This window comes from Pyrgilauda ruficollis, unplaced genomic scaffold (genome assembly GCF_017590135.1).
Source record: "Pyrgilauda ruficollis isolate IOZ18807 unplaced genomic scaffold, ASM1759013v1 scaffold8, whole genome shotgun sequence".
Taxonomy (NCBI): domain Eukaryota; kingdom Metazoa; phylum Chordata; class Aves; order Passeriformes; family Passeridae; genus Pyrgilauda; species Pyrgilauda ruficollis.
In genome coordinates this window covers 10332586-10356767 of record NW_024529932.1, presented here as the reverse complement: position 1 = coordinate 10356767, position 24182 = coordinate 10332586, and the positions used below count along the sequence as shown (strand labels likewise).

At 37.1% G+C, this 24182-nt stretch overlaps 1 protein-coding gene across 1 annotated transcript in view; it reads left to right on the top strand.

The window, feature by feature from the left end:
• The window catches only part of ARHGAP42 (Rho GTPase activating protein 42), a 143074-nt gene that overhangs the window by 38485 nt on the left and 80407 nt on the right, over positions 1-24182 (top strand). The window contains exon 3 of the mRNA XM_041487372.1: positions 9954-10015. Coding sequence (XP_041343306.1) covers positions 9954-10015 — 62 coding nt within the window. The remainder of the gene's footprint in view (positions 1-9953; positions 10016-24182) is intronic.

The following is a 24182-nucleotide window of genomic DNA, read 5'->3' as shown; positions in this document are numbered from 1 at the left end:
GGCTAAAATATCAGGATTTTTTCCTTCACTTATAGTATGGATGGGCCTCTGAAGAATTGGGGATTGGCAAGCCTGAAATGTAGTCATAATTATATCTAATTCCTTTGTTTATGGAATGCTACAATTTAATATTACTTTTGCAGCTTAACATTGCTGCAAACAATGTTGTACATTGCACAGTGGTTGTTTCCTATGTTGTTTTGTTATTCAGCTGTTAAAAAAAAAAACTTGAGGTTGAAGCAGCAATTCTTATCTTAAAATGAAAAATTTGTACTCAATACATTTATATCGCAACTCTTTCTGCTGGGATCGGGGAGGGAGAGCAAGAGAGGACTGCAGTCTGATTGCTTCAGAATCCATCTTTGAACTTAACTATTTCTGAATATTCCATGTTTTTTAAAGCTGTTCTTCCCCTGACGTGTGATAGGATATCAGTCAACTCTGGCGAAGCCAGATCTGTTGAAGTCAAAGGTTAATGGTCAATTTAGTTGAGGTAAAGATTAATTGAATGAAATTAACTTCTCTGGAATGCTGTTAGTTTTCAATAAGGGGCAATTCAAGCTGCTATTTTTTCAATGTAGGTCTCCAGCAGCACTTTAAGATCACTTTGTACCTGTTAGACAGAATTTGATGTATTGAATATTGTTCCCCACATCCTGCTGAGTTTGGCAGCTGTGAAGCTCAGCCCCACTGCTGTGCCTGTGGCTCCATCAGGTGAAAAGAGAGGCTGATTTCTCTTTGACAGGTACAAAAATGTAAAACCCCATTTTGTAGCGTGGCATAGAGATACAGTATTTCTTAATGATCACTTATCTAAACCCTTATCTCTTTATTCTATGAGAACATGGCAGAAATGTTGTATTTGTTGTGACTCGTCCCTCACAGAACTGTAGAAGGGGAGAGACGTGAAAAGTTAGTCATTTGTAGACAGGTTTTGATATAGTGCTCTGTGTGAGCACATGACTGCTTGAGAGATCCTTCTCATGTTGCTAAGAAAGTGGAAGAAATTATTTAGATGATTTAAAATGTTTTTGCTGGCACTCCAATATGCCATGTTTCAGAAGAGGTGCTGTAGACTAGTAGAGTCTAGAATGAACTTTTTCTACCACATCTCTGCCATGTTGAAGAATTCATGCTACACAAGATAGGTCAATTTTCCAAACTGAATGTTGTATTTTCAATACCTGTACTGCTTTTATAAATAGAGTAGAACACTAACACAGGGTAGATATGCAGCTACATTTTTAATGAAGTGTTAACAGTGCAATGGTAGTAGTGGAATTATTCTTTGGTGTGAGTTTGTTTTTGTTTTGTTTTTACAAACATGCTGAGGGATAGACAGCCATTATGAACTTCAAAAAATTTTCAGGACTCTGAAGTGTTTTGCCCTTGCTTGATCTGTTTAGAATTTTCTACTTGTATTTGCTTTGTGAGCTTCTGCATGAGTAGGGCATGGCAATTTACTGATATTAAGTCAAGTCATGGGATTTATTCAAAATGCGTAACATTGCATGTCTTCAGGTTATCTCTCCAAGTATTGTGTTTGACGAGTGCTGACAGTAAATCTGGGAATTCTAGATAACCTGGCTTCCTTGCAAATCATCTTAGTTTGTATATGAGCATGTAGCTTTCTGCGTAGGCCTCTGTTGAAAAGTAGTGGAGTGGAAAGTGAAAATGTATTGGCTCAAAGAATTGTTTTAACTTTTGTACAAGGCTTGTATTTGTATGTTTAAATATTTGTGACATGATAGCTACTTTTTATAGCAAAGAATTCTCAGATATGACACTGTTTGTAATTGGATTTAGATGGTGACCCTGACAGAGATTTTATTTCTGGAAAGGGGAAGGGATTTTTACTTCTAATAGCAGCCGTCCACTTCATGCTTTACATATGTTTAGAAAAAAACTTCACAAAATACCTTGCTATATTTGCTCATTAAGTTTTGCAAAGTGAAAATACTCTTGAGTTAAAATTGCTTCATATGGTATGTATGTGTTATACTGTCCTGCCAAACACATCTTGCAGAGCTTTGGGCTTCATTTAAGCTCAGATCTTGATTTGGTGCCTTTTATGGTTCTCATAGTGGCCTGCAGTGTGAGGCATCACACGTGTGTGATGCTCAGGCAGGAGGTTCCATTCTTGCTGTGGAATCACTGGCCTCTTCTGCTGGTTTGTGTCACCTTTACAGTGTGACAAAACCCAAATGCTTGTGCCTGGTATATGGCCTGCAATTGAGAGCTTTGAAACTTTGTGGGGAGCACTGCCTAGAAACATACAGGGATCAAATGCTATAAACCAGGGAGGTCAAAGGGGAGGCTGTTGCTGAATATCTGATAGTTTCATTGTTAGTTTTGTTTTCATGGGGAATTTGCAGCACTTACTACCATCTCTCTGTTCTAATACTGTGAAGAGCCAAAATTTGATGGAGAAAAAATTACCACTGAATTTACTCTTGAGTTTGCAATGCCTTAAGTCAAATGAAATAAAGAGAACCCTTGGGGTTTCTTTACTTTTAGTTACATGTATTTGAGTAGCTGTGCCCTGGTGAAATTCCCTGCTTGCCAGCATGTCGTGGAACATGTGGTAATATTTGGAGAGCAATACATAGACCTTGAAGCATAAATTTGGTCATAAAAGTCTTAATTTTGTAATTTTTCTTGCTTATTCCTTTATGTCATTTCTTTGCAGAAGCTTTAAAACAAGCATTTTTCATTTCTGTCTCTGCTGTTATCATACTTTTTGTTCCTGAGCTATAGTTAATTTTTTGGCAAATTTTGGATTTCCTCATGTGAGGTAGCACACTTCTTTTCAATAATTAAAAAAATTTGGCAAAATACCTTTCCTCACAGTTCAAGGATGGAATTTCCACAGGAAATAAAGTTGCCACTGAAACTTGTGCTCCCTGGGAGATGCTTCAAAATCTGAAAGATCATGGTAATATTTGATAAAAAAAGCATTGCATTAAGTCCTTGCAGTCTAATTATGGAGAAAAAAGTAAGACTGTTCACTTATTGAGTCTGAAATAGCTTCACATTGCCTGCTTTAAGAATGTCTTGATTCTATCACAAGAACAGTACAGACCAGACAGGGTTGTCTGTACCTTAGTGTGCCTTGCCATGATGGAAGTCTTCAAGGAAATTTGTAGTTATTTGGTTTGTAAGTTTAAACCACTGTCTTCTGGCAGAAATCATTGCCACTTTGAGAGTGTATTTCCATACTGCGGTATGTTGATGTAATCTTTAAACCTCTGCACTTGAATTTTTGTTTCATCCTATGTCTTTTACTACTAGAAGTGCATGTCATTGTATTATAGGAAGGTTCAAATAACTTTTTTTACTGTTCTTTTACTGTGGAGACTGTGGTAAATATAAACACAGACAACAGGAATGCATAAGGTCCTTATTACAGATCCATAAAACCTGATACCTAGATTAGGAAGGTAAGAGGAACCAAACGGAGAGGATAAGGCAGCACATACAATAATAATTTCCCAAATTTAAAATGATATTGAAACCCCATGAAGAAATAAATCATTATCTTGACATTCTAACTTCCCTTACCTACAGTGGAATCTTTAAACATAATTCATCTCCTGACACCAATACTCAGCTTAAAGAGTATCTGACATGCTGCAAGCTTGCAAACTGGAATTTACATAAATACTTTAATGATTTTTCTTAAACCTTAGCAAAAGAAAGCAGTTGCTGCATCTCCTCTGTTGCCTTGGGAATGTTACTCAGAAGGGGACAAAATAACTAAGATAAACATTTATTCCAAATCCCGTACTCCTCTCCTATTTTGTGGTCTTTTCTGCTTTCATAGTAAATATTATTTAAGGTACAGAGCTCAGTCTTCCATGCTCAAGGTTCTCCAAAAATGTTGCCATTTGGAAAGTGAGAGAAGATAACCTAGGGTAGAAATAGTGGAAGAAATAACAATAGGTAAAGAAAATAGAAAACCTGAGCAATAATTGGGAATCAGACATATCAGACATATGTCTTCTTGTCCAAATATAGCTTTTCTGAAAATGTGTTTTAAAACTAAAACCAACAGCTGTTTTCTGTAGGAAAATGTTGCAGTCATCCTGCACTACTGTTTTTTAAATTATGTTACAAAGGTGCTCCAGCCCAGTCAACATTAGTTATAAAATGCTTTGACACCAATAGTCTGCTTAAAGTGCAAGGACATTTCACATTTTTCACATTTTGTGTAAATTATTCATTATTTCTGTTTGTAGACTACGGTGTTGATCCTTCAGTTTGTTCCCATTGGGCTCAACTGTAATTCCCTTTAAAGCTCTAGGTAATTGTACACTTTTTATGTTTTATAGGTTTAATTCAGTAGGAAAAACAGGAGGGGAAAGGATCATTAACGAATCAATCCAGGTCATGACAGTGGTAAAGGAAACCTCTGTTGTATAAAATAAGGCTCCATTTAAGTTCATAGCCAACATATTGAAAGACCAAGATAATGACAGGCTTTGGGAGTCTTTTTTGAGACAGTCCTCCTCTGCATTCTATTTTGTAATGTGAAAACTTGCCATAGTGGTAATATTTTGAGACATCCAGTTTAGTTACCTACTGATAGACATTACAGATCCTCTGTGGCTTTAACGACATCCACAACTCTTGTTAAGTAGAAATTACTGACAAAGCAGATGATTGTCTCTTCATACCTGTTGTGGCCTATCAGTGTTATTCTGAAATTTTTGTGTCTAAAAGGAAGCCTTCTGTGGCTACTCTTGTCCTACCTGCTGTACCTCCTCATCACCACCACATCACATACTTATTCAATGTGCCTTAAAGCCATAGAAAGAAGGATAGAAATTTTCTTTGCTGTTGTGATTTGTTAAAAAACTGCTTGTCATGGCTGCAATTAATACTAATAAATAAAATCTCTGGAAATACAAATGTTAATTAACAACTGTTTAGTAATATATTTACTGTAATTTTAGATCTGGAAAAGAAAACCTCTTCTCCCAGCCTTCATGGATCTTATATTTACTCTGCTTTCTCATGGAAGTCTAGTAAACAAGTATTAATCCTTAGAAAATTTCCTTATGGGCCATTGGTCTATCTTGAATTCTGTTTCAGTGATGTATTATTTACAGGAAAAACTTCCCTCTAGACTTTAGCTGTAGTTCGTGCTCAACTGGCCAGCTACAGCAAGTCTGTGCAAGGTATGACCAGTTCTGGACGATGTACTTGACTGACCTTCCTGCCAAGAGTACTGGGGGCAATGTACAGCACAGTCCTGGCGGTTCCTCAGTCAGATCAGGAAAACATAAGGAAATCTCTGACAGTCTTGCTCATTTTTGCCTTTCATACAGCAAGGTGTCATAAGAACATGTGACATACATCTGTACATATTATTTTTTCCATGCTGGCATTCACCTGTCTGAAGATGCTGGTGGTATCTGCTCATAATGCAAAAACATTCCTATTTTGTGTACTTCAGAGTAATGAAAAATTGTCTGTGCATCATTTAAGACTGAATGTATAAATGGAAATTAAAGCAACAGTCCACAAAAATGAACATTCAGTTATATTGTCTTCCACAGTAGCTTTTAGTTTCTGTCTTGGGTTGAACATTACCTTCCAAACTTGGTTTTATCTTTTTCAGTTCAGTATTGGTCATGCAAAGCTATTATATGTGTCACACACTTTGTCAGCCTTTTGTCATTAAATGTAGATGATGTCATATCTATTGCGTGTGACATTTAGTGGTACAGTATAACACTGTACTCTTAATTATTAAGCTAAGGTTGATAGAGTAGCTTCAGTAATTCCCACAGACATGCTATTTTAAAGTAATACATTCTCTACACAAGTTTATAGCAAAAACCTAATAAGATTTATTATGTGCACTATTTCTTTTCCTATGAACAGCTGGGTTGATTTCAATGCTGTAAACCAGATTCTACATCAAACTTCAGTTACTTTTTAATTATGTGAATGTAGTTCTTTGTGGAGCTGTACCATGTGTTTGAAATGATAGGGATATTGGAAAAAAAACCGTTGTTGATCTACACCATTAATGTTTCAGCTGTTGGTAGTTTGTTTCTTTATGAAGCAAATCAATTAAAAGACTTTTCAATTAAAACTAAAGAGAGTAGCTTTTTTTTTTTTTTTTTTTGGTAAATAAAATAATGGAGCCCTTTCTGCTGTAGAAGAGAAATTTTGCAGCTCATTGTTGAGTTCGGAACACTACAGAGAGAGCAGCTGGCGACCTGTTGTGATTGTGATGAATGAGACCACAAGTGTATATCTGGGTACACATTCAATTGTTTTTGCTTATTGGGCATTGCTTTTCACAGGCGTCATTTCCATCATGATGCCAAATGTATCTTACAAGTCCTTTTGAGTAGCCCTTAAATATAAAGCAGACCGTAAAACTGTTGGGGTTTTCAAGTTAATACCGCCTAATAACTTAGAATAAAATATTGAGTCAGCACTTCATTTTCCTTTAAATGGTCCCCACCAATAACAATAATTCTTTATGAAAGTAGCTAAAAATGTCTTTATATTTAATATGTTAGGCTACATGTTGTACTTCGTATTATTGGTGTGTTTTCAGAATTTATTTCTTATCACCACATTCCCATGACATTTCCTCTTGCAAAATACTTGACTCTTCTTTCTCCCACCCCCTTGTGTATTTACAAAGTCCACTTTAATTCTTCTCTGTCTATTATGATTTTTAAAAAGTAGATTTTAAAAAATGTTGTAGCATTACTAAGAAATGATTGTGAGGCTGATGTGTCCTGGATGTCCTGACAGACAATGGGCTGCATCTGACATAGACATATCTGATTTCTATATCTTCTGGTTTTCAACTGCACAAAAGCACCTCAAATTATTATTGTTGAAATATTTCTTTGTTTTCTGTTGAGAGCTGTGAATCCAGAGTTAGATGTGTGTACCTGTGCCCAGGCTTTGTGCTGAGGTCCTGATGAGGATAGTAGTTGTGGAAGGGAAGGCTGCCCCTGCCCAGATCTCCAAGGTGCCCAGTGCCCTGTGGGTGAATTGCCTGGGAGGCCTCAGCTCCCTCGGTGACCTCTGCCCTCAGCATCCCTCTGTCTGCCCAGCCCTAAAGTGAGGTGAGGCACAGCTGCTGCCTCTCTGCAACCAGAGGGCTCTGTAGAGAAGGGGGGAAGAAAGAGGGAAAAGGATAGATACACTGGGAAAAGAGGAGCAAGGACTCCCTTCCCTTCCCTTCCCCTTCCCCTTCCCCTTCCCACTGCAGCTTCCAGCACAGCCAGAGTTCTCTAGGGACAGACCCTGGCTTTTAATGAGACCACACTGAGTGGGGGTTGTATGGACAGAAGGGTGTAGTAACGTGAAAGATCAGTACTGCAGTATTCAGGGCCATTGTAGGAGAGCTGGCATGGGTAAAGCCTTTCTTGATGTATGTGGTGGCATTACAGGACAGAGGAACCACTGGGGTCACCAGAGATGTCCATGTTGCAGACATGGGTGTGCATCCTTCACTATGCTCTGAATAACACAATGCACAAGTTCTCCCTGTGCACCTCCTGAGCTGAGGAAGGACATCCCATGGATGCAGGGATGCATGTGGATGGTGGGCAGCAAGCATCAAAGGTGTAGTCAGTTTTGATGCAAAGGTGTCTCTGCAATCGAAGTCTCATAAGATCAGGGGGATGGTTTGTCTTTGAGCTGCTGAAGAGTGTAGGTTCTGTGTTCTTAGTGAAACTTTGGGGGAATTACAAACTGACCTTTGTAATTCCCCCAAAGGTGAGCCAGTGAGGAGGAAAAGATGGAGAGAGTTTCTCAGACTTTGGCTGAGGCACTGTACAGATGACAGACTAGTATCTTTGTATTAGTACTAAATATTGAGGAAAATATTGATTTGCACACTTAGAGAACATATTTTATATGCTTTTTTTCCTGTGGCTGACCTGAATTTATTTAAATCCTAAGCAAATGTTTCAACTTTGAAACTAAAAAACTCTCTGGTTTTGCCTTGAAATTTGAAAGATGAATCAAAAGCTTCCCGTACTAGTTTTTGTTTCATGTTTCTTTTACACTCCTCTTCTTCCTCCCCCCCCACCCCTCCACATCCTCATAGTTTAGCCATGTCTGTCCGGCTAATTGTTTATTTAGATTTTAGCATATCATATTGGGTACTTAGATATTCTTGAGTGTCACACTCTACAGATTCCTAGTCAGGTATAACCAACCAGTTTATCATCCTATTTCTTTACCTGTTGTTTTTTGGTTTAAGTTTTTTTTTCATGGGATATTATGAGCTGACTAAGAGATTGTGTTAATTCAGTTGATATCAAACTGAAAATCTTGATTTTGACATAACTGGCAAAATCTTCTGACAGTTGTTTTCTCAGGGAAAAATATTAAAGGAAAAGATTCAAGCCCCAAGTAGATGGACGTTTAACTTCCCAGGTGTATTTTGACTAAACCAAGAACTCATAATGGGAAAAAAAAAAATTGTCAGCAAACAACAGCTTAGAGGTCAAGATATGCAAGTATAGCATCATAGTTGCAAAGAACGTAGCTGTGTAATTTCTTGCAGAAGAAATTGGAACAAACAGCAAAGTGTTCTTCAACTGTAAAAGTCAACAGAGAGGAAGGAGATCCTCTGCAAGGTCCAGATGGTATAAAGGATAGAAATTACTTGGGAATGGTCCAAAAACTAAGTAGCAGTTCATGAATGCAGACAAGGCAGTTAAGGCAAGCCAGATACTAGTTCTCTCTTAAAGGATCTGTTCCAGTACTTTCTAGGAAATGTGCTTATTTCCTTAAATCTTTTAGAGATGGTGAGAAGGGATAAAGCTATATTATTGGAGACTAACATAAATAAACATTTAAGATTATAAAAAAATAACTAAGAGGTGGAGTTTCATTAGCCTACATTCAGCACAGTATGTTGGTTAACTGTGAAGATTTTTCAGTCCTGTTCTTTTGAGAAAATCTGAGCTTTGTTTCCATGTTTGTTTTTTACCTCTTTCAAAATGATTGAGATTTCCTCAAGTTTATTGTGAGAAACTGTATTATTTAGCAATCTCTATTCTGAGTTCAGAGATTTAAACCACAAAATGTAGTATCCTGTCATTGGTAGCAATTACTACAAGTTGCATCAGGAGAAAGTAAAAACAGATACTTAGCTGTCTTCACATTGTTTTCTGGGATTGTCACTTATGAGACTGTGATGCTGAATCTGAGTAACCCCTATGCCCTTGAGAAAGTAATACAAATGGAAGGAAATATTTTTCAAGACAGATTTGTACCACTTGCTTACATGAGAATGAAGTCTTAAGAGTTTTCAGAATGTTTTCCTCTTTCTTGCCCTCTTTTAGGGGTTAATTCTTGTATTATGTTTCCATTGACTCTGCTTCAGCCCTTTGACTTCTATTTGAAAACAATTTTGAGCAAAGGCTCTGTCACAGTTGTAACAGAATTCAAAGCTTATAAATCAATCATCTGTTTGGGTCACCTGAGACCTTGTCCTTGTAAAACATAGAGCCAAAGAGCAGTTAAATCTAAACGCTTGGCATTTCTTCCAAAATGTTGAGTTTCAAATATTTACCCAAATATTTTTCATAGTTCTTTGAAATACTTGTTCTCCCACCTTAGTGGGAGAAATTAATTTATTTTCTTTCTGCTCCTGGTGTGCTAAAGTGAATTTTGTGGCTGAAAGCAGAATTCTTCTGTTTTGAGACTGACCTTTCCATGTTTCAGGAAATTCAGTTTGCCATATTCCATTTAAAAAATTATTTTTAAAATACATATGACTCTTAAGACTCAAGTTCTTTTTCTTTGCTCTTGACCTGCTGCCTGCTTCATTCTATCTTGTTTAAGGCTACTGATTACATTGCAGTATAAGAGAAATACTTTATCATTGTAGCTTCAATCCAGATAATGGACTCATCTGGTCATTTTAAGCAGAACGTTCTTTTTCTTTGTTTTCCTTTCAGCCCAGTCATTGAAGGAGTTTGCTCGGCTCCTGATTGCTGTTGAAGAGGAGAGAAGACGTCTGGTAAGTTTAATGGCAGTAATCTTGCACTGAACCTCTCCTTGAGTAAAATAGTACACTTTTTTCTATTCCCCCTGAAGTGATTATTTAAAAATTTTATTTCTGTAGTAGAGGTTAAGTACATCATAAGAATTATTTGGAATTCTTACACAAAGGCAAAAATGTACATATTTTTGTACAAACTACACAAACTACAGCAATTTGTATTAAACTGTTCAACCAAAGATGTTTGTATCGATTTAAAATTTTTTTTCTCTCTGTTTTCTACTTTCCTGCTCCCTGACCCAAAATAAGCTTTGAATCGTGGTGTACCTTTCCCTTCCTGCAAGAAGCTTATATATTGGAGATGTAGATCTGTATTTGTATTTAATGAAATACTCTTGCGAGTTGTCCAGTGAAAGTATGCTAGTAATCCAAGAATTTGAGAAGTAAGTGATAAGAAAAGAAAGCAAAGTCATCACCTGAGAGAAACTCCTGTAGAATACATTATGGATCAGTCTGGCTAGAGTCATCCATTGGTGTCCTTATGCCATTTGAATCTGCTGTTTGCTTTGATTTTTATATTTCTATTCAAATGTAGGTTTGCTAAAGAAATTTAAGTCTATTTTTATGGAACTATTAAAAAAAAATCCAGGTGAGCAGTGAAGCTATTTTTATCCTTCCTTGGAAGTCAGTCATGAATAAAGGGGTGAGCTAAGAATTAACATCAGTAGGGGGATTTTTAAATATTGTGAAAGTTTAACTTGCTCTAATCCATCCAAAGATTATGTCTCTGCTGATTTTCCTTTCTCTTATGGGTACTTAGAACATTGAGGTAGGGCTTTTATGACTCAGTTTGGAACAAATTTACTAATTCAGAAAAAAGTTTATATAAATTTGTCTTAACCTAGAAGCAAATAGCCATAGAGTTGCTCTCCTACTATTTCTGTTTTTATAAATACTTTAAAATGGCATAGTCATAACATTTATTTAGTACAGTTGCATAGCTAATATCACTTAAATGTATAAAATCATAATTATTTTTTACTTTATGCAAAACATATTTTCCTGGGTAGCTGGAAGAGTGAGGTGACTGTTCTATACTTACCACCTTAAAAGTTGGTTAGTAGAACACTTACTAGTTCCTTAGTTAAACAATGTTTCAAAATTAATAGTTGTCCAGTTTAAGTTAAAGATTGATATGAGCTAACTATTAGGAAAAAAAAAAAAAAAACCAACAAATCCATGAATAGATGAGGGTTTTATTTTTCAAACTCGTTAGTCTTTCATAATATGAAAAAAATTTCCTATAATTTTCCCTCTTTCCCCTCTTTTTTTTTTTCCTCTCAGAGGAGTCACTACCATTTTCAGTTTTAGAAGTTTATGGCCTCTCTGGTTTATAATTTGATCTATAATTTTGACAACACACATATAGTGTTTTTGTAAAAGATGTAGGAAGACCTTTAGCATAAAAGAAGGGGAAAAAATAATATTATTAAGTGAAAAAAGACCAGTCAGATGGAATAATACGTTTTGTTCTATGTGCAATATGATTTCCGTGGGAATGCATGGATTGTATAGCTGAGTGTGGTAGGTTGAACCTGGTTTGATTAGCAGTGCCCACCAAAGCTGCTGTGTCACTGCCCTCCTCATGTGGGCAAGGAGAGAAAATACAAGGGAAGGCTCATGGGCTGAGATAAGGGCAGGGGGAGATCACTTGGCAATCGCTGTCATGAGCAAAACAGACTTGACTTGGGGAAATCTGTTTAATTTAATGACAAATCTGAGTAGGGTAGTAAGAAGCAAAACCCAAATTTTAAAGAAACTTCTTCTGCCCCTCCCTTCTTTTGAGGCTTTACTTTAATCCCCATTCTCTACCTCCTCCCTGCCAGTGGCAGAGAAGGGCAGGGGATGAGGGCTGCACCTCCTTCCTCCCCATGGGGAGGACTCCTCACACTCTTCTTTTGTGCTAGTGTTGGTCCTTCCCTTGGGGGACAGTCTCCACAAACTTCTCCAACATGAGTCTTTCCCATGGGCTGCAGTTCTTCATGACCTGCTCCAGCATGGGTCCTTTCCACAGCATTGAGTCCTCCAGGAACAGGCTGCTCCAGTGTGGCTTCCCGTGGGGTCTTCATGTATGGAGAAGCTGCTCTTGACAGGAAATTTTTGTAACCAGCTTTTCGCTCAGTTTGGAATAACCTCATTCAGTTCCCATTCTCTGTCCAGAATGAGAACATTGAGGACACACAGTTTTCATGGTAGTTATATTTGCATAAGAAAATTTATCAAATTTAGGATTTCTCTAGGTTTAAAATGCTTGAGCTGCCTGTTGGTGGACTTTGTTTAATTATTACTGGAGTAAAAGTATCACCTTTGTCAAAGATGTGGGTTTTTTATTCCCTGCCATTATTTTGCTGCCATTTTCTACATGTCGTCATAGAATCCAGAGGTCCCTGTGAGGATCAGTGTGCCAAATAGATTCCTAGTATAAGGTTTTTGCTTCACAAACTTGTAATTTAACTGTGGAATCTTCAGAACACTTTTGCTTGCTTCTGAGGAAGTTTGGAGCATTATGCATACATTAAGATTTCTCTGCTGGAAGCACTTAAAGTCAGCCAATTTGCAGCGTAGTGATGATATTAAATAAAGTTCTCAGCTGATGGGAAAGCTTGAGACATGGCATGCAGGTCTTTAAGAATTTAATTTCCTTCTGCATAAAGCAGAAAATATGCAGAAGTTATTTTTGAAAAGCTTGTTCTTTTTGACATTTTGTAAAAGTCTTGGAGAAAAATACCTATGCAATGTTTTGGCTCTTTTTGGATACACTTCATCATCCTACTTTCAACTTCTTTAATTCTTGTAGCATGTGATAGTAAAATACACTATTGAATCAGTGAATGCAGGGTGTATGAGAATATGGAATGACAGATATTAATTTTGCATACCAGCTAATGGCCTTGTTTCCCTCCCTTGAACTTTATTTTATTGAATTATGATCATACATCTAAGTGTATTAATCAGATTTGAATATGAAAAGTATTAAAAAGTATATATTCGTGTGACCAATTTATTTCTAATCTGATGCCTATTAAATTCTACATAAGTCAAATTATATTTTTGTCTTGGTGAACACAATGTTGGAGTGCTTGTCCACTGAGTGTATAAATGAAGTGTTTCCAGTGGTCAAGGAAATAGTTTGAGGTGTTCAGCAAGTCTTCTCTCCTTCCTGCATAAAGAACCAGAAGGAACTATTTTTTTTTTCTATTCAGAAGAAGCTAATGAAACAAGACATAATGAACAGTATTACTGGGAAAAACACTGAAGTATAAAGTCAAATGAAACTGTGTGTCACATAAATATTTTGTTTGGTAAGGCTTTGTGGCCATTATTACTGGAAGCAGTAATAATATGGTGATTTTTGCAAGTCAGTTTCTTTTATCCTTGTCTTTTATTTCCTGATGCTAGAAAATTGATGAGTAGTCAGAAAAAACAGAGGCCATGCACCACAAATTTCCCCTTAAAAAGGAAATAAAGGGAAAAGTAACTCATAAGATGCCTTCTTTTGTGATGTACACCCTTGGGTTTTGACGAGGTCTGTCATTTTGTGGTGGTGTCAATTTAGTGATGCTGTTGGTAAATGGTGCATTAAAAAAACTCCAACCAAACAGCACTACTCTTGGGCTTCACATATACAGTAAAATAGGATAAAAAGTCAGATTCATCCCCACTGCATTTCCAATGACTTCAGCAGCAAGCCATCAGGGATGTAGAATAATGACCTCTATTTCCTGCTGTTTATTAGGGAACAATAGAGATGCTATAATTTAATCCCATGTGAATGTTTGAATCTTTATCAAGGGAACTTACTTAAAATAATTTCCTTCCTCTTTCACTGGATTTACATTCTTTCTGCTAAATAAGTGATATGTTCTATTTTACAGATTCATATTTTATTTATGCTTCCTATTAATTATATATTGTTATTAAAATTAATAACAAACAGAAATTATTTGGGAGTAAAATAAAATGCTTCTTCCTTTTCCTCTTGTAGGATTATTCTGTGTTGGCATCAGTATAAATGAACTGGTTCATGCTACTGGTCCTAGAGATCGTCTATGAGTTTGAAGCACTGAATGAGTTCTCTTGAGTGTCAGTGTTATCTTGCTGGAAATCCCTGATTATTTCTGAGAGTTTACTAAATCCAAGACTGAAATAGGCTCTTAATTCTTAAATTCCTTGCTATTTATCCAAGTTTGTTTGTTTGTTTTTGTTTGTTTGTTTGTTTGTTTGTTTGTTTTTTGCTTGTTGGCAGGTGATGAATGGCCCCAGAGCTTTTTCTCTCTGGTGTCATGAATCAGTGAGATTCCCGACCAATATTAAATACTCCAGGGGATAATACAAAAATTCTGAACTGGATAGTTTTGTACTGTGCTCAATGAATATTTTTCTTTATAAAGTCCACTTCTTTGTATCTAATAATCTTCATGCTTCAGACAGTATCTCATTTTTGTGGACTTTTTTTGTATTAACTGGATGTTCTCATTGTGGTTCTGTATTTGCCCTCACACAAGGGGTCTGATGCTATCTGCTTCCAGGGAAAGCATCAAAATATTCAGTTTCAAAAGCTGTACTTGAAGAAAAATAAATGAGCTGTTAAAACCAGCTATCCATGGAATGGTACATAAAATCAGTTATTGAAGGGAACAGCATGTTGTTGAGCAGAAGTAACCTTTTCCCTATAATGCAAAGTGCATTACAGATTCCATCAGAAGAGTAAGCAGCCTTCTATCCACAGGGGCAGCTTATTTCCCAGTTTATACAGGGGAAAAATAACATTACATGTACTAGCACCCTGAGACGGCAGAACAAACACCTGGCATTTTGTTTTGCATGGTGTCTCTCAAATTGCAAAAAAATAGTGTTTAATGGTGTTTTGATATACCTGGTAACTGATTTTAGTGTTTTTCACTTCTCATGCAAGATTTGGCATTTAAATTAATCTCCTTGGTAGGAGTCTGCTGGGAAGAACACTGAGAGCGTATTACTGTAAGTGAAAGAAGATGCCACAAATAAAAGGACTTCTTTGAAGTTACATCTCTTTTTTTGTTTCTTTATTTTTGTTTTTCCTCTACTCCCTCTCCCTCCACCATGTTTGCTGTTTAAAATTAATTAAAAGCACCTGGGTTTAGCGAGTTTAGGTTTTTTTCTTATACTTAAGATGGCTGTACATCCTATTGAGTCATTAAGATAGCATGGACTGTTTTCTTAGGTAACCTCTTTAGAAAGACTTTCTGAATTTCTGCATCAGATTACTAATTTGGAAATACCTCTTTGAGGTTTCTATTGAAGAAGGATCAGTAAATGAGTACTGAATTTTTTAATTTTCTTCTAAAAATAATTTTTACCTATATTTATCTATTTATTTTTTCACCTTTTCTTCCTCCTATTTCATCCCAGATATAGCAGAGAGCATATTTGATATTAATTACAGAAAAATCCATGCCTTTGGTAAGCGAAGTTCTGCGAGATAGGAAAATATTGGTTTCAACAGTTTTGGGCTTCTTGTTTTGTTTTGGTTTTTTTTAACTATCAGCTTACTGTCCTCTAACAGGCTAAGTTTTAGAAATCATTGGGAAAATTACTGGAAACAAACAGGATGCTTTCACAAACCTTTTTGGGAAGCCCCCATTTTGAATACTTGCTATATGCATTTCTGGCCAGAAAATATTATGTAGACCAGAAAAGATACAGAGGAAGGCAACAAGGAAGGCTTAACACCCAGAAGCTGAGAATGAGAAGAGACTGCATGGAGGCCTCTTTGATTAGCTTTAATTCAAACAAATTAGATCAGTGTTATTTGGAGGCCTGTGATTCATTAATTGAAATGACATCTTTAAGCACGCTTGAACTAGTCCTCAGCAGCGTTAAGACTTCAGCCCTTGACATCAGATTTTTCTTCCTTTTTTTTCTTCCTTGCTGATACAATTGTCAGTCTTACTTTGTAAGGATAAACAAGAAAAAACGTTGCAAAATTACTTGGAGACTATTGCAGAAGCAAGAGTGTGCTCTGTAGCATTGCATGGGTTTTTTAGTGTGTTTTAACTCCAGAATGACTGGAGGAAATGTGCTACGCAGAATTTTATCTAATTAGCAGTTTGCAGAACCAGCTTTGCCTTAAATCTCAGTCAGCCTTCTGTTACCTCTTCATATTAATTGCATATCTGTAGAGTGTAGACCTTTTGAGAAAAGGTCTTCCCTGTTGTGCTGGTACAAATGTTTATGTGACTGTGTTGTGAACATAATTGGAGAAGTGATCCAGCTGGAAAAATAATTCCTCTTGCACTAACTTTCTATTACTTCCTTCCCATCACTGCAGTGCACACAAGGAAAATTAAGACCTTCAGGGCCAGAATTACTATCCAGAAGATAGTAATTACTTTGATATAATTGCTATCAAAAATATACTAGAACTGTACCTTCATTTCCCTGCAGATGTTATCTCTGACCATTGTAACTCGTATATGAAATCAGGAAGTGATAGGTATATTTCTGTCATGCAGACTTCCTAGAGAGCAAATCTGCAACATGATTGTTTCGTGGGTTCTTGTCAAGAGCGAACTCTCAATTCATCTTTCCCCCTTGCCCTGTCTTGGGCTAGAAGGAATCCTGTTTGTTGTCTTTCTCTGCACCACTTAAGTATGAAAATACACATGTTCAGTGGATGTTTCTTAGCATTTGTGCTCAGTTAATAAAACCACAAAAAACAGAGTAATAAAAGTAAACAGTTCATGTTCTGTTATCATTAAGGTAGTTTAACATATAACACTGTATGTATTTCGGAACTTTTCTCAGATAAAGAACACATACTAGGCCAGACAATTTGGAGATAAAATTCTGAGTGCTGTTAGTACAGAGCATTAGCTGGCTTTTCCAGATAACACTGCATCAGCTTCCGTATTTGTACACTTGCTATGTTCCTGATTTGTTAAATTCAAGTTCTAATTTCACCAATAATATTTGTGATTAAAAATAATATTTTCCTTTTATTTTTTTTTTTTTTGTGGAAATGAAGAAAAAATAGTCATCCTGGGACATTTGAGTATGATAATTTTTAAAAGATCAAACTGGTCTCAATAGAAGTAAGTTGCAACTTGTCCCTCTCACATCCCTGTAACTGCCTTCCTCTGGAACTGAAAATGCAGGTCCACATTTTCTTTAACTTTGCAGAAGGTACTTCCAGAATCACTGTGTTGTGACAGAACAGTACTATAAATTCAGAATATGTTCGGAGTTTTATGATCATGAAGTCAACAGAGAACCTACTGTTTGTGTTTTGCTCTGTATTTCTTAGCAGCTTTCTCTCTATGTTTTTTTTTTCTTTTGAAAATGTGAGTTATTTCCTGTTGATATAAATGTCCAGAGTGCAGAACCATATCATTTGCAGAGCCTTTTGTACCCTGTGCTCCTCATCTTGGGCCTAGATAATTTCATTGCCTTAAAACCTACTTGTTGAGGAGGAAAGCAATTTGAGTGGTTTTAGAGACTGTCTTTGCTGTTTTCCTAAAGTAGTTGTCATAGAGTTGATTTGTGACAAAGTTATTTTTCTTGTAGTCAGCAACTTTGTAAGAGGTGTGAAAATGTAGATCTCCCATGTTGATCTATGCTGTTGTTTTGACTGGATAGTTGACATCAAAGAGGGATCACTTGTCTTCACGCGGCTAAGAGGCTGTGAGTAAGACAGGAGAGTGGGAATGGGATAATTGTTCAAGAGGAAAGAGGAACAGAGATAAAAGGATTTATAAGATTCATGTACATTCCTTTGCCATCTTACATAAACAGTGATCCAAGCCTTACCAAGAAGGCTTTGGTAATTCAGTGTCCATGTACTATTTGCTTTTTAGTCTTCTGCAGAGAATACAAATTAAGAAAATCTTTTTTAGAAAATATTTTTAAGAAACAAAGTGTGTTGCAGGAGATTAGTGTAATTGGTTGATAGCAATTAGTTTCTCCTGCTTTCTATATTCAAGTTGTGTCTATTTGCCTCCATATGGATATACAGTTAGAGAATGGTTTGCGTTGGAAGGGATCTTAAAGACCATACTCCAACTCATCCTGCTGTGGCAGGGAGGAGGCCACCCACTAGACCAGGTTGCTCAAAGCCCCATCCACCTTTCAATACTTCTAGGGGTGGGACATCTGCAATTTCTCTGGGCAACCTGTGCCAATGTCTCACCACTCTCAAATTAAAGAATTTCTTCCCTATATTTAATCTAAACCTACCCTTTTTCAGTTTAAAGACATTCCCCCTTATGCAGTCGTTACCTTGCAGCATTTTTCAGTGAGAACATTCACAAAATGAGATTGCTTGCTATTTCCAGTTTTGAAGAGTATCATGGAGAGAGATACGAAATGCTGTCTTCATTAAAATACAAAATGAAAGGTTATTTGGAAAGCGTCTTGCTACTTGTCATTTTATAAATCTAATTTGTTCTCAGTTCATATGTTCACTCCATGCAGGCATTAACTGCATGTAGTATTGAATTGCATAATAGCCCTTCCCAAAGTTTTGAGAGGCATTCTGTGAGTAGCATGGCTGGAAGGAGTTTGTTTTAGTCTTCACAGAAATGTGGTAGTTGCAATTTTAGTTTGTAGATTCTTTTGCTTCCACCACAATCACTAAGTGTCTTTGCAGATGACTGTTGACAGAGAAAAAGAAAGAAAGATATTTGCACTTTCAAAAGAGTATTTTAAGGGAATGTGAGTTCTGGATCAGCCAACCTTATAGCCTTTGAGTTTTATGCATTTATTTTCTGGCTACAGAGGGAGGGAATGGACCTGGTCATAGAAGAGGATATGTGCTGTACCCATTACTAGGTTATAATCATGTCAGAACATGCTGCTACCTGACATGCTACCACTTTCTAAACTTTTTAATGGATTCCGAATTTATCTGCAATTCTCCTGGAAGTGTGAAAAAAGGTGCTTTATTCTTACAAATTTAATTTTTAATTTTTCTTCATTTAGTCTGACCTCCGGAATGAAACCACTGTATTTGTTGTTCTTATGTAATGTCCTGGGAAGTGTGATTAAAAACAGAAAACAACACAAGCACTTTATGTACCAAAGGGTGTGCAGAAACAAATATGCCTTTATTTAAACCAAACAAACACCAGCCAAACAAAGCCCCCACCTTTTTACAAGGAAGCAAAATATTCTCCCTTGAGCAATCTGTGTAATCTGCATGGGCTCATAGCTGTGTTACATACAAAGGTGTTTTACTATAAGTATTCTCTGTTAGGATGTTGTGTTAATGTTTGCAGAACACTTAGGTTGCCTTTATTATACTTTTCAACTGTCTGCTGAGGCTTCAGTTAGTGTTATTTTGAGAAGCTCTCTCAATGTATCTCCCAGTGCAAGTGCTTTTGCTTTGAGCTAAGGCTGAAACAGTTTAACTGTTTTGTCTGTTTTTTGTCAGCCATGCCAATTTATTATGTACCTACTTCGCAAAACTGACCTGGCTAAAAGCAAAACAAACAAGATATTTACTGGTTATTTTTCAACTGTGTTGCAACAGACTGTTTCAGTGTCACAGCAACAGAGAACAGAAGAAGAAGTCAAAAACGGGATGAAGGGGCAATTCAAGATCAGCAAACTGGTAAAGCTAGCATGATCACCAAAATGAATGACTACACATCTACTTCTTGGTGCAATATTTGTTGCAGCCCTGCTATTACAAGTAGTTGCGGTCAGGGAAGGAGATTATTTTTCTAGTGTTAAAAGGAAATTAGAGTAGAAATCTGGAAGCCATGGTCACATGGTCCTGAGGAAAGTCTTGAAGTATGGGGCCAAGGAGTCTGGTAGCCTTAAGGATTAAAATATTGTGAGAGCTACTTCTTTGGATAGCTGTTCTTTAGTAAAAGCTGCTTTTCAAACAATGTTGTTATGTTTCCTTTCTGGGTTAAGTGGAGGTGGCCCGTCCACCTTGGCCAAAATCGTTAACATTTTGGCCCAGTTTGTTGTCATGTGATATGTCATGACGTGATCTCATGGAGTTGATGTGAAATTCCCTCTGGAGTCCAAGTGTCGCAGTGAGTACGGAGTGGGCCATGGCAAGCCAAAGCCTGCAGCGGGTCTGGCACTGACCTGAGTCTCCACGTGTCCCAGGGCCCTGGGCTGGGGCCAGCGCGGAGCCGTCATGGCCGCACGCAGGCTCAGCCCAGGCCTGCCCGTGCGGCGCCGCTCCTCTGCGCGTCCCGTCAGTCCTGACAGCACTGCCCCCAGCTGCTGTCAGACTGCACCCAGCATTCCCACCCTGTGGCTAAAGGCCAGCTTTTCACCAGGGATACTATTGAGGTGGTGGGGGAACTGCTTCATAGGGTGACACCATCCATAATTCCCACACTGAGGCAAAGGGTGACTCGGTTTCCCTGATGGGCTTCCAGCAGGACCACATGGAGGCACAACCTCTGCAGCTGAGCCCACTTAGCAACACACAATCCCATGTTAGTAGAGTCACAGTTTAAAGAAACCAGACCAGCCCTTTGTCTCCCCTAAGCTGCCTTTTACACTATATTGAGACCTTTTTACAAGCTAGATGAGAGCTTTCTAAGTTGACTTGTTTTGTTAGTTGTATTTGCATGAGAGCAGAAAAAAAGGCTAAAACATCTGAATCTGATACTGTTTTTAGACCTTTTGCTCTAAATGTCCTGTCATGGCATGTGTCATTACATGTCCTGCGCTCCTTTCTTAATTCTGTGTGCTGTTCCCAACATACTCATTTTGAATTTTCACCTCTGACAACTGTCAGAACCTTCTAATTTATTATAACTCAGCATTTGAGCCTTAAATAGCATCTTGTCAGCTACCAGTAAAACTTAGTATGCCAATAGCAAGGAGAAATGGAAAGGTTTTCTATGGATCCTATATCTATAAAAGCTCCCTTACCTCTGAGTAGTTTGCAGCTGTGGCTGACCTACATTTTTTCAGAATATATCTTAAATGTTCATACACGTGCTTTTGTTTCCTGAAAGGATGCATACTTCCAGTTTCAACATTAACAGTTCCTGGGCATAGTACCATTACAAACAGCTAAGCTGATTTTGGCTTTATGCCTGGCTGTGTCCATTCACAAAGTAGTTGTTAAAGCAAAATACAACTTCTAATTACATTAATCTCTTTGAGTACCTAATTTCCTCAGCACAAGCTTCTTCTTGTTGTTTTGGTTTGGTTTGGTTTGGTTTTTTTAACATTGCTTTTTGGGATTTGGTTTTGTTGGTGCTGAAGAAATAACAAATAGTAGATAGAAGAACCATGGCAGTCTCCAAACTATCAAGAATGTGTCACTGAAGCAAAGCATTGCACTGTCAAACCACCTTTTTCAGTGTTTTATTTCTCAGCAGCTGTGTAATATAATGCAAAGTGATTCCTAACAGTAACAGATAGTAGACCTATTAACCCCACTTGTGCAGTTAGTGGCATTGGCCCGTGAAGACCTGCAGTGTCTGTGAAGGTGCAAATTAATTTTCATACTGGAAGGCAGCCCCTGATGATCACAAGTAGTGCAGGGCCAGCTGTAAAACAGCACAACTTGGCCTGGCTGTTTGAATTCTCACCTTCACTAAGAGCAGCAGACAGGTACTATGTAACTGCTTATACAGTTGCTTAGTCCCCATAGCCATCACTTAGTCTCAGATAAGGCATTTCTTCTTCACGTAGAAGTGATTGCATCGATTGCTAAAAGAGTAAGTAGGTAGACCAATACTTAAGATCCCTTTCAGTTTGAACTGTTTACCTTCTCAAGCTCTCACTCGGACTTGAAACTTTTATTTCTTTGTCTGGGAAGTGTAAATGCTGCTTACATCATCTAGCTAAGAAGAGACAATCATCTGACAGGAAGAATTTGGGAGAGAATTTAGGCTGCATGTCAGGAAAACTTCCTCACAATGAGCTGCATTGTGAAATACTTTGCCAAAGAAAATAGACTTTGCTGAGGAAAATGTCTAAGGCACAAACTGAGATTAGGCCAAGTTGGAAAATGTAATGTAGAAACAAAGTATTTTATACTGCTCAGTGACCATGCATCCCTCTTAGCCGGGAGCATGGTTAATCAGATTGTCATTAAGTATCTTTCAGTAAGTTATTTCAAGGGTGCCTGTCATGGTAATGGCTAAGAGTAATGCTGTATTTCTCAAAAAGACTTCCACACTCTTTTTTGATTAGGGATTATGGGGAAAATGGGAAACATTGGCCAACATCTAAGAAATCTACTTTTCCAGTTGAATTTAAGAGTAACATCCTCACCTATAATATTTGTCTCGAGAGCATTTTGTGCGAGGCTCTAAATAGGTTGATTTCAGTATTTTGGAGCCTAAATTTCTATGGAGAGTTCTGTTGCTGGCCATTTTTATTGCTTGTTTGTTTGAAGAAAATCAGAGCCACTGTGTCAAAAATAACTATTTCTGGCAATTAAAAAAAAATTATTGATATTCTCTGACAGATTCTGCAGTATGAAAAATTTAAAAAAAATTGTAGCTGCAGTAAACAATCCTGCCAACATCTTGGCTTCCATGTTGGGTTAGCCATTTGGTTATTTTTATGTCTCACTGCTAAACTTACATTGTATTTATTTATTTGTTTCAAACTTTAAATTTTGAGGTGTTTGTTCTTACTTTGGACTCAGAAGTTGTTGCTTATGGCATCCAGGCAATCAAACTCTTGATCTCTTAAGAAGTCTGTTACTAAAGAACAGCTTGTCTATCTCCTTTAATGTGTCCAGTTTCAATCTAGGAAGAAGGAGCCTGCACTCTGACTCTGTTTTTTTAAGGAAAGAATATTTAAAGGTAGTTTCAGGAATTCTGACAAATAAAGCTTGTCAAAATAAATGTTATGATGAGTCTGGCAGCTCAACATCCCTTAAGGAATAATCTGCACTAATTAAATAACATTGCTTTTACTTTTCATGGCAAGTTAGAAAGTTCTTACTTTGATTAGTTAAATGTTTATTTATTCTCTTATTGATTTCCAACTTTCCCTTTACATCCTAATGGACCTCACAAGGAGGCCTGTTCAGGGTACATTCACTCCGCTCTGGAGAGGTTTTGTTGACATCTACACAGTGAGGGAAACAGGCCTGGCTGCAAAATTTACAGATCAGGATTTGGAAAAGCAAAGAGACAAAATAATAAACATACAGAGCTGATTTGGGGTAACTGTTAAGTAGATCTACTGCCAGATTAAAAATGTCTTGGAAAGTTTAAAATGAACTTTTTGTAGAGTAAAGCTTTTTGCTTATTTGCTAGGATTTATCTTAATCAGATAATTTCTGTAAATGTTAATGTATTGAACACAATGTAAAAAAAGCCACACAATTCTCCACAAAAGCACAGACCTTCACTTCTGCACTTCTTAAATTGAAGATTTCCCCCTATAGAACAAGATTTGGTTTTGTTTTGTTTACTCATTGTTCATGGGAAAAAATGTTCCATGGGATAAATGTTTAAGTAGGTAAGAATACTTATCATAAAATATCTATATTTAGCAGAGTACTCAATAGAATAAAGTGCTGTTAAAAATGTTGTGAAGTGTGGTATACTTAAATTCTGGATTAGTTTTTTTCTTAATTAGTTCTGTGCTCCAATTATGCTGTTTCCTGTGTTTATGTAGCCATTTCCCACTTGATAATATGTAATATAAACATTCAAGCTGAGAAATTTTTTGTTTTGTTTGGATAGCCATAAAGGGGGGTAAAACCAGAAAAATTTTCTTCTGCTGCCTATCTGAAGCTACATTCTCAAGCTCTTTTCCTTTCAGTATGATTTGAACTCTCAGCCTAGTCAAGAGACATGCACTGTTTGTATTAATGGTGGTGATAAAGAGATAAATGCCTAGACTTGCAAGTACACTGCCAAACTGTTTTTCCTTCAGTGTAGTGGTGTTTGTGGCTGCTTTATCTTTTACTCAGTTTTTGCTGAGTTACAGTCCATGGAGTAAGCTGTAAAAAGGAAAGGTATCTCTTACTGGATGATTAGCTACCTACCATGACCATATCCTCAGCTGATTTATGTCTTCTAAGTATTTTCAGAGTGTTGCTAAAGAAAAAAGGGACAAAAAACCCCAACTGTTGTTTTGGTTTGTTTTTGTGGATTTTTGTTTGTTTGTTCTTGGTTGGTTGGTTGGCTATTTTGGGGTTTTT